Raw genomic sequence first — 11,050 nt, 5'->3', positions numbered from 1 at the left:
AAAGAGCACTTGGTGCTCTTGCAGAGAACCAGAGTTGGGTCCCAGCGCCCACATCAGATGTCTCACAACCACCTGTAACTCCATCTCCAGGGGATCAGTGCCCTCTTCTGGTCTCCACGGGGGTCTGCATCCATGAGCACACACACACACATACACACACACACACATATTGGGTTTTTGTTTTGTTTGTTTTCAAAGTTGTAGAAATTCTAGGTCTACTGCAATGAGGAACATTCAATAAATTATCAAAGGTTATGGATATGGTGGCAAACACCTGTAATCTTAAGTTTGGGGAGCAGAGAAAGGGGGATTAGGGGTTCACGGCCAATCTGGGCTACATGGGGGGATTCTGTCACAAAACAAACAAGCAAAAAGAAGCCAAGAGCAAGGCCTGGTATAGTGGCCCATGCCTTTAACCCAACACACAGAAGGCAGGGGCAGGCAGATCTCTATTAGTGTGAGGCTAGCCTGGTCTACATGGTAAGTTTCAGACCAGCCAGGGCTACATGATGAGACCTTTAAAAAAAAAAAAAAAAAGTTGATGAGAGGAAGTGGAGCCATATCCTGGATAGGTGGGCAGAAATGTTTACACACACAGTGGCTGAATCCTGATAGCAAATCAAGGAAGATAGGCATTCGCTCTACTGGAAAGTAAAGGGATGTGTGCAGAAGGTCTAAGCAACTCTGAGTGTCTCCCAAGCAATATAGAACACCAGCTGGGTCAGGCGCATGGCCTCTTGCTCAAACACAGCCAGAAAGCCCTGTCCTCAAAAGGACCCACCCCACCCCCCAGTGCCTTTGCCCAGCCCCACCCCTCCGCTCAAGGCATGAGAAAATCTCTGAGCATACACCAACACCAGAGCAGCTCCAGCCTGGGAAGGAAGGCCTGGTACTTCCCAAGAAGCCCTTGCTTGAGGCTTGGACACAGCTCTAGACAGAGGGAGTGACCTGGGAGGAGGGCCAGGCAGGGCCTGGGCTAGAATCAGAGCAGTGACTTTGGGCCTACCACCCCCAGATGCCAGGTGAAGGGCCTGAGGGGTATGGGGGTGGCAGAAGGTGGCTGCCAAGCCCTGGCGCAACCCAGCCTTGCCCTGAGGCAGGGGGATGGCCTACATGGCCTCCCACACAGTACCCAACTCAAGAAGCAGAAAATTTAGGGTGGGATAGCAAGGCCTCAAGGCCCTCAAGAGCTTCTCCATGGGAATGGCGAACTCTGCCAGCTCACTCTAGATGAGGCAAAGGCCAATTGGGGTGGGGGTGGGGGTAACTATCAGGTGTCAAGAGGAAGAACCAGACTTAGTGGGGTCAGAATAACAGAACCCATATGGCAAAAACACCTGGTCACCTCAGAAGAGTAACCGGCTGCACCACAGACAGGATTCTGCACCACCACCTCATGCAGCCACAGGGGCACACAAGCTCCAGACCACACCACCAACTTCACAATCCCACACCTTCACATGCAGCGTCCACATACATGACTAGGTGTGGTAGCACTCCCAGAGCTAGAGGCTGTGAGGCAGGAGGACTACCGTGAGTTACAGTCCAGCCTGAACTACAGAGTGAGATGCTGTCTAAAACAAAACAACCTACCTTCATAAACAGCCCACACTATATGCAAGACACAGCTACGCAGTGTTGTGTGCACATGCATGCACACATGCACACACATGCACACACATGCATAGGTGCACATGCATGCACACACACACACACATGCATGGTGTGCACATATAGTCTCTGTGCCCTAAGCATGTCATTTACTAGCATTAACCAAGTGTCTGGAGAATTGGCAGGGACATGGCCCAGGAGTTCCCTGCTTCTGTGGATAACCTCAGAGCACTTTCTAGAGACTGACCTGCTGAGGAAGGGGGTGAGCAAGGACACTCTAGAGAAAGTCACTCAAATAAAAAGGAGGGGCGTGTCTCCTGCAGAGCCATGAGCAGCAAGTGAGAAAGCCAGAAGATGGGTGTGAATGTGGCTTGTCTGAGGAATCTCTACACCACAGGGTCCCAACAGTACAAGTGAAGAGGCGTCATCAAAGGGACAGTGTGGTGGGACAGGAGACAAAGCAGGAGTTTATTTGTGGCCTTGGAGGCCAACCTTGGGAGAGTGGGTATTAGTCTAAAGCTAATGACAGTCACTGGGAGGTTTTAATAACAAAGTGATCTGATGGATATCATGAGGTCAGTAACTTGAGGAAATCAGGGCAGATACATTTATGTCCATTCTCAGAGTGGCAGAAGCATTTCTGATCAGGACCAAACCCAGAGACCATAAAAAAAAACATACATCTGACTATATAAAAAATGTTTAATTCTGCCTGGCAAAAAACTACATATACAATTGGCACCCACTGCCAAAACTTCCGCAAAGGATAAGCCCATGCCCAGGAGTAGTTTGCCAGCACAAAACCCAATGGCGTGTGTGTGTGTGTGTGTGTGTGTGTGTGTGTGTGTGTGTGTGTGTGGTGTGTGTGGTGTGTGTGTGGTGTGTGGTGTGTGTGTGTGTGTGTGTGGTGTGTGGTGTGTGTGGTGTGTGTGGTGTGTGTGTATGTGGTGTGTGTGTGTGTGGTGTGTGTGGGGTGTGTGTGTGTGTGTGTGTGTGTGTGTGGTGTGTGTGTGTGTGGTGTGTGTGTGTGTGTGTGTGTGTGTGTGTGTGTGTGTGTGTGTGCATGAGTGTGGACTTTTTGTTTCATTTTGTTTTGTTTTGGCATCTTTTTGTCTTATTGGTCTTTTGCTTATTTGTTTTGATTTTCATTTTTGTTTTTTTTTTGTAGGGGCTTGTTATTTTGGGGTTTTGTTTTTTTGTTTTTTTGTTTGTTTTTGTTTTTTTTTTTTTTGTTCTTTTTGTTCTTAAAAGAGAGAAAAAAGAAAGACCATTGAGTGGGTGAAAAGGCCGAATGGATCTGAGAGGAGTTGGGGGAGGGGACATAATAAGATCAAAATATATCACGTAAACTATTTTTAATTTTAAAATGCCTGTACAGGGCTGGAGGGATGGCTCAACTGTTAAGAGCACTGGCTGCTCTTCCAGAGGACCCGGGTTCAATTCCCAGCACCCACATGGCAGCTCACAACTGTCTGTAAGTTCAGTTCCAGGAGATCTGACACCTTCACACCAATGCACATAAAATAAAGTTAAAATAATTTAAAAAAAAAAAACACATATACAAAGTCAAAAGACAATTTTCTTTTTTTTTTTTCTTTCTTTTTTTTTTTTTTTTTTTGGTTTTTTGAGACAGGGTTTCTCTGTGTAGTTTTGGTGCTCTGTAGACCAGGCTAGCCTGGAACTCACAGAGATCCCTCTGGCTCTGCCTCCTGAATGCTAGGATTAAAGGCATGAGGCACCACCACCAGGCGATTTCTTTCTCTCTCTCTCTCTCTTTTTTTAAAGAGGGCACCAGATCTCATTACAGATGGTTGTGAGCCACCATGTGGTTGCTGGGAATTGAACTCAGGACCTCTGGAAGAGCAGTCAGTGCTCTTAACCTCTGAGCCATCTCTCCAGCCCCAAAAGACAATTTTCAAACAGAGGAAATTCTATTTGTATCACAGACATGGGTTAATATGTAAAGAATTCCCAAGAAGTAAATAATAAGAAGGCAGTTACCTATAGGAAACGGACTAAGGCAAAGGAAAGTTTACAAGAAGAAAATCCAACAACAAAATGGCTCTTCAGAGACTTTCAAAGACTAGGATCTCTCAAGAGAACACAAAGTAGACATAGCAGCAATCATAAAATTGGGTAATGCTTACTCATAGCAAGGACTGTGGAAAAGAAACCCTGATGTGTCATGGTAATGTGACCAATTCATCCATGGAGAGGATTTGGCAATATCTATCAAAACATTAAACAGTTGAACTCCTCGATGTTGTATTTATATATCTATATCTGTATAAAATAATGATTGTAAATGTTTGTTTAAAAAGGTGAAGTGCAAATGTGAATTTAACAAGTTGTAGATTTTTAACACTGTACACAAACTCCTTTGCTACAAATAAATATTTATGCTTCTAAAAAAAATAAAAAAACATTAAACAGCACATCACTTTAACCCAAAAGCTCCACTTCTGGGAATACAGCTTATAGACACCATTTTAAATGAGTTAGGACTGAGGACATGCTCAGTATGGAAGGCATGAGGACCCTAGTTCAGATCCTCTAGACCCCCACACACAGTCAGACACAGGAGCTTGCCTCTGTAATCCCAGCACCCCTACAGTGAGATGGGTGTGGAGACAGGACTCCCTGGAAGCTCACTGCCAGCCTAGTGTATAAAACAGTGAACGAGAGACCCCGACCCTGTCCCAGACAAGGTGGAAGATGAGGACTCACACTCAGGATTGTCCTCTGACTCAGACTTGGGAGCCGGCATGCACTTTCCCATACTCATATGCGAATGCGCACATGCATGGACACACACACACACACACACACACACACACACACACACACACGAAATAATTGTTCAAGAGATTTGTTGCAATGGAAGGAGTGGTAGAGGGGAGGGATAGATGGGGAGGGGAAGGGAAGGAGCAGGTGGGGAGGGAGGGGACAGGAGGAGGGGCTGGTAAGTGCTCTGTCGACAGAGCCACACAGGCCTAACCCTGAAAGGAAGGGCTGGAAGCATGCGGCTTGGAGCATATGATTGTACAAACACGGTTTATCTCTTTAAAACAGAGACGGACACAGTAGCACACAGAGCACCCCCTCCATGGGTTACAGGAAGGCTTCTCTGTAGTTGACCGAGCACAGATTGTTCTTGAAGCAGAACTAGAACCTATTAGTCAAGGGGACACGTGGGAAGCCCTGGTTGCACAACCTGGTGTTTGCTAGAGCCAGCCAGGAACACATGAGCGTGAGCGCTTCAGTGAATGGGTGGTGGGGCCCTAGGACGGGGTGAGCTCACCTGGGATGGGAGATGCTGGGCCTGGCCCAGAGCACCCACAGTAGAGCCCTGATGGAAGGCATCCCAGGGACCAGGGCGTCAAGGAAGCTGGGGGCGGAAGGTGCTCTGAGAAGGAAGGTGTGACCCCATGACAGCTGCCTCAGAGGGTCAGGGATTTATGGCTGTGGGATTTAGCCTGGTGAAGGTCAGCGTGACCTTGACAAGTCTTTTCCAGGGACAGAAATGTCCCTGATGGGCTGAAGAGTGAGCAGGGGGTGAGGAAATGGGGGCAGGAGTTCTGCTCTGAAGTGCAGGGGAGTAATACGTGATAAGCAGCAGGTGGCAGGGGCAGGGTCCCCCACATCACCCAGAACATTAGCAGAGTCATCTAGAAAGCCCCAGCACCGCCTAGCCACAGTGCTGATAAGGGCCATGTCCATAGCAAGCACATTATCACCTCATCCAAAGCCGACTTCACTGAGGTCTCTGGAGCTGGCCCTGTGACTTCTTTGTGGCCCTGAGCACATCACTCCATTTTCTCCTTTAAGGGCAGAAATGATGAGAAATATTTCATTTGTATGCTGTAAAAATGGTAAGAAGCACATAGAGGAAGCAGCCTGGTCCCAAGTGCACAGCACAGGGGCACAGGAATGCCTCTGGGTAATAGGACACAGTAACGGGTCCTCCTAACATTGGGTGCCTTTTGTAGATGAGAACTCGGCACCGATGGATGCAGGCCCGGCAAGTGGGGTGAATAATCACCAGGGTCGGGCAACAGTCATCTCTGTCTAGACAGTGAAGCCTCGGGCAGGGTTGTGACTAAGATCTGGGGATCCCTGGGGAAACACTGGGTTTCCGTTCCTGGGATGCTAGGGGCTTTCAGGATCCCCATCCTGGCACGCAAATGAGACTCAACATTCCTGGTCCCTAGAGCCCAGTTCAGGAGCTCCTCAACCACAGGCCTCCACCCTTCCCAAGCTCTGCCTCCCACCTTGCTCCACACACCCTTGGGCAGACTGGATCTTCTGAAATTGCTCCAAGCACCACCCTTGCCCCTAAGAGTTCTCTTCCGGGTTGCGTCCCTTCCAGCTGCCAGCACAGAGTGTGAGCCCCGCAGGACTGTCACAAAGATACATCTGCGTCCCTGCAGATTGTCATCAAGGAAAAAGCAGAGCAGGAAAGCTTCTCTCCCCCCACCCCCATCTCCGCCCGCAATGTCCCAACGCAGGGTTGAGACCTTGCAGGAGGCAGTAATCCAGATGGGCGGGCCACAGGCCAGGGTATCCGTGGTAACTAGGCGTGGACTAGGAATCATTTATTGCCATCCGTCCTGTCACGGCACTTAAGAGTTTGCAAAGTGTTTTCATGCCCTAATGTCATTGCAGCCTTTGCAACAGCCCTGTCAGTGGCCATCAATGCCCCCATTCCACGCAGGAGCAAGCCGAGGCTCTCGGATCTGCAGCTGCTTCGGGATTAGAACTCGCACCCCTGAGGCAACTCCAGGCTCCTCCCCCGACCGCCCTTCCTCCACGCTGCCTCTGGCCGTGCTCACCACAAGCCTCACTGGGGCTACAGAGCTAGGCTTGGCTCCGACCTCGTTCCTCCTCTGCTGTGGGTCTTGGGCACGAGGGGCCAGACCCCCACGGTGGCAGCGCCGCTGAGCTGACGGTAAGTACCGGGAAGGGGCGGCGACAATCCCGGGCACTGAGCGCCCCTCTCTATGGTGATCCCCTGGTGGGCTGGACTGGAGCCTGCCCACGCGGCCAGGCTGGGGGTGGAGTGCTGCCAGAAGGGCCGTGGAGAGGCACCTTAAACCAACTCTGCCTGCTTCCCACCCACCCCCAACTCACACGCGCGCGCGCGTACACACACACACACACACACACACACACACACACACACACACACACACACACACACACACAGGTATTCTGGACCCGGTGGTGCCCCCATCCCAGATCCACAAGCTCCCAAGCTCCCAAGCTGCCTGGAATGGAAGGAAACTAGAGGTCCCGGGGCCCAAGTGAGGAGCTCTACCTTGGGGGCCAGCCACAGTGAGGGGTAGAAAGCAAGAGATGGATAGGTTCGGCCCTGCACCTGGATAAAAACGGTTGTTCTGGCAGCTGGAGTTGGGGGGCAACAGGGGATCCAGAACCGGCTCCACCAGTCCGCCACACAGGCTAGGCGGGAAATTCTTTGCAGGTGAGTCTGTCTCCGGGTGTGTCTTAGGAGGGACTAGGCAGCCTCCACCAAGAATGGGCATCCCCAGAGGGGGCTGCTGCAGCCTTCGAGGGGTACCGGTGGAAGGAACCCGTCTCTTCCCCCTCCCTCTCCCAGAGCACTCCCGGGAAGAGCAGACTGGGCGGGAACAGTCGCAGATTCTTGCAGCAAACCAAGATAGGAGATAAGGAACAGGGTTAGTGACTTTACAGAACTCTTGAGTGTCCCCCAGCTAATAAGTGGCAGTGTCAGGTCAGAACTAAGGTGCTAATCTGTGGCCCTCCCTAGAGGTCAGGACTTAGAAAGTGCCCGGAGTTAAACCCGAGAGGGTCTTCGTGAACTAGGGCTTCCCAGTCAGCCCATCTTGTCCAGAACGGAGTCTCAAAAGGCAGGCCCGGTGGAAGGCAGCTGAGGAAGTACGGGGATCTCGCTCCTCCGCAGTCCTGCCCAACCCTCCCACCGCCTCTCTGCAAACTCAGCTTTCGCCTGTTTACACATTCAGCGTGAACTGAGTGCCTACTGTATGCAGAGCGAAACCAAACTTGCTGCAGCTGGAGAGTCAAGCAGGCATGCTAATTGGACAGACAGATGATAAGTGAGAACAAAAACAAACAAACAAAAAATGAGCAAGACTTAAATTTCAAATTGAGACTGAGCCCTTCTGAAGGGAATGGGAGCAGGCTGCCTGGAACAGGTTCAGACCTGAAATAATTTGAGAAGAGACCCTAAGGGGATGTTGGAGCAGAGATAACTAGGTAATGAGTAGGGTCCAGCCACTTAAGGCTCTAGAGGAAGAGCATTCCAGGCAGGAGGAATCAAGGCAGGGCCCAAACGGAGAGCAAGGTGAGTGTGTGTGTGTGTGTGTGTGTGTGTGTGTGTGTGTGTGTGTGTGTGTGTTTGGGGGGGTGCCGGTGACAGGGTTACGACTCTGGGGTTGGGAGTTAAGCACCCTGAGAACTAGTGAAGTTTTAAGAAGGAGGGAATGTAATCAATTGTGATTTAATGGGCTCCAGAGAATTGCTCAAAGGCCAATGAGGGGACTTGTGGCAAGAATATGGGCGAGGATGACGATAGCCTGGGCCAAGGCAGTGGTCCAGCCTCGGAAGCACTCTCGTGCGCACTCAGGTCCACGTGGGCTTGGGGAGAGGTAAGGTACGCTCACACCCCTACCCACATGCCAATCCCAGGTACACTCAGCAGGTCCACCTGTGAACACCCTCTGAGTCACCCAGAACTGGGAGGAAGATGAGATGGCCTGACCCATCGGCCCTACAAAGCCAGGGTCAACAGCAAACCCGGGGGTGGCTAGAGTCCCCCAGTCCCTGCTGTCTCTCCAGCTCATCTGAAATGCATGCTCTCCCAGGAAACAGACCCCAACCCCTATGCACCTCCCACCGGATCCAAACCTCCCGGTCTTTAGCACCCCTGACTGTGCGACATTAGCAGGTCTTGGAGAGGGGAAGGTGACTGGCTGCTCTTGCTCTTCCAAAGCACCTGGGTTTGATCCCCAGCACCCATGTGGCAGGTCACGGCTATCTATAACTACAGTTTCAGGGGAGCTGATGCCTTATTCCTGCCTCTACCAGCACTATACAGGCACCCATATGGTGCATAGAAATACATGCCAGCAAAACTCATACACCTAAAATAAAATTTAAATAAAAAGAAAAAAAACGTTCCCAGGTCTCTTCTCCTCTTCCAGCTTCATCTCCTCTTTGTAGAATAGGTTCACAGCGCCAAGTTCACAGGAGGCTTTGGAGACATCAGTGAGCGAACAGTTTTCAGTATTGGGGCATGGAGCTCGGGATGTCGCTCAGTACTTGCCTAGCATGCCCAGGGCCTGGGGTTCGATCCTCAGGACCACATGAAACTGGGCATGGTGTTACACTCCTGCAAAACCAGCACTTAGGAAGCAGAGGATGGAGGATTAGAATTTCAGAGTCGTCCTTGGCTACACAGAGAGTTGAAAGTCAGAATCTAAGACGCTGTCTGAAAAGGGAAAGGAAAAAACAATACAAAACAAAAAAGCCAATGGTCTGGGGTAGGCATCCAGGAAGGGATGGAAGAGTGTGGGCCTAAGTCCAATCCTCTTCGTGCAAATTCCTGGCCTGCCTGCTGCACCCTGCAGCCATGAGTCACCAGCATTTATCCAACACTTAGCATGCACTCTGTGTGCTTTGCAGTCACTGTCCTTTAATTATTGGTTTCTCCACTAAGTTGGGAGTAGAGCAGGAGCCACTTCAGGGTGCCTTTACAAAGGGTTAAATGAGGTCCTGAATATTCAGTAAACGTGTGCGTGTGTATGCGTGCGTGTGTATGCGTGCGTGTGTATGCGTGCGTGCGTTCATCAAATGAACCATTAGCATAACGGTTTTCTCCGTTGCTCCCTCAGGTGGGCACAGCCCCTGGAGCCGTGAGCAGGCACCATGGACTGGAAGAAGCTCCAGGACCTATTGAGCGGAGTGAACCAATACTCCACAGCATTTGGGCGCATCTGGCTGTCGGTGGTCTTCGTCTTCCGGGTGCTGGTGTACGTGGTGGCGGCTGAGCGTGTGTGGGGTGACGAGCAAAAAGACTTTGATTGTAACACCAGGCAGCCTGGCTGTACCAACGTGTGCTATGACAACTTCTTCCCCATCTCCAACATCCGCCTCTGGGCCCTGCAGCTCATCTTCGTCACGTGTCCCTCCATGTTGGTCATCCTGCACGTAGCCTACCGCGAGGAGCGGGAACGGAAGCATCGCCTGAAGCACGGGGAGCAGTGCGCCAAGCTGTACAGCCATCCCGGCAAGAAGCACGGCGGCCTGTGGTGGACCTACCTGCTCAGCCTCATCTTCAAGCTCATCATTGAATTGGTCTTCCTGTATGTCCTCCACAGGCTCTGGCATGGCTTTACCATGCCACGTCTGGTACAGTGTGCCGGTGTGGAACCCTGCCCCAACACCGTGGATTGCTACATCGCTCGGCCCACGGAGAAGAAGGTCTTTACCTACTTCATGGTAGGTGCCTCTGCCGTCTGCATCGTGCTCACCATCTGTGAGATCTGCTACCTCATCTTCCACAGGGTTATGCGAGGCGTGAGCAAGGTCAAGTCTACAAAGAGCAGCAGCTCCCAGAAGTCCTCCAGCCGAGCCTCCACCTGCCGCTGTCACCACAAGCTTCTGGAGAGTGGGGATCTGGAACCAGACACAGTCCCAGTCGACGCCAAGCCGAAGGCGTCAGCGCCCAGCCTGACCCCCATTTGAACCGCGCGCCTGGAGACCGAGTGAAGCGGGGAGGCGCTGCAGGTGGGAGGGGTCCTGGGGGGTACCCCCCATTTTGAATTCACTAAGCTAGCCAATTCCGTTTGAAGCAGATATTTGTGGGCGCTGGGCTTTGTGCTGGCTACCTGGTAGAGGTAACATGGCAAACCCAGCTTCAGAGAGACATTTAGATTAGCAAATCCACTACATGCATGCAAGGGTCTAGTAGCTGAGCTGGTAAGCAGGGCTTCTACCTACCCCAGGGGACTGCCAGGCCAGGCATCTTCTCAGAAAAGCACAGAGGAGGAGGGGCGAGACTCTCCAGAAGAGACAGCAACAGCAAAAAGAACTGCGGGTCACAGAGGAGAGGGGCTGGCCCTGGACTGGGGACAGCCAGCCAGAGGGAGTCTTGACTCCCCCACAAGAAGCTGCTCGGTTCCTAGGTGGAATGTTCTGGAGGCCAAAGAGCAAATGTGGAAAGTGGTAGCAAGTCTTGTCATGTCAACTGCTGTTTGGGACACTCGGGGGTCCTCTGGATCCCCTTCCCCAGCCTCCGCCTTCAGGCTGCAGTACTCTCCTTCCTCCAGCAGGGTGCTCAGCCCACCGCACCCTGTGGCCAGGACCTTGGGGGCATGCATGGAATGGGAATACATCCAAGTCAGTTTCCTTTAAGGCAATAAAGTTGTGTTTTATACAA

At 51.5% G+C, this 11,050-nt stretch overlaps 1 protein-coding gene across 2 annotated transcripts; it reads left to right on the top strand.

Annotated features, from left to right (window-relative positions):
• Positions 1–6,214: 6,214 nt before the first annotated feature.
• Gjb3 (gap junction protein beta 3) lies at positions 6,215–11,050 on the top strand. 2 transcript variants are annotated; one of them, XM_006987444.4, is made up of 2 exons: positions 6,215–6,559; positions 9,504–11,050. In XM_006987444.4, exon 2 carries the CDS (start codon positions 9,538–9,540, stop codon positions 10,354–10,356), a length of 819 nt encoding a protein of 272 aa, XP_006987506.2. In that variant the 5' UTR covers positions 6,215–6,559; positions 9,504–9,537; the 3' UTR covers positions 10,357–11,050. The 2 variants fall into 2 exon arrangements, with proteins under 2 accessions (XP_006987506.2, XP_042127827.1); XM_042271893.2 differs by lacking the exon at positions 6,215–6,559 and adding an exon at positions 6,756–7,093.

Source organism: Peromyscus maniculatus, chromosome 2 (genome assembly GCF_049852395.1).
Source record: "Peromyscus maniculatus bairdii isolate BWxNUB_F1_BW_parent chromosome 2, HU_Pman_BW_mat_3.1, whole genome shotgun sequence".
In the NCBI taxonomy this organism is placed as follows: domain Eukaryota; kingdom Metazoa; phylum Chordata; class Mammalia; order Rodentia; family Cricetidae; genus Peromyscus; species Peromyscus maniculatus.
The sequence above is the reverse complement of the archived record's forward strand: the minus strand, read 5'-3'. Positions and strand labels throughout refer to the sequence as shown.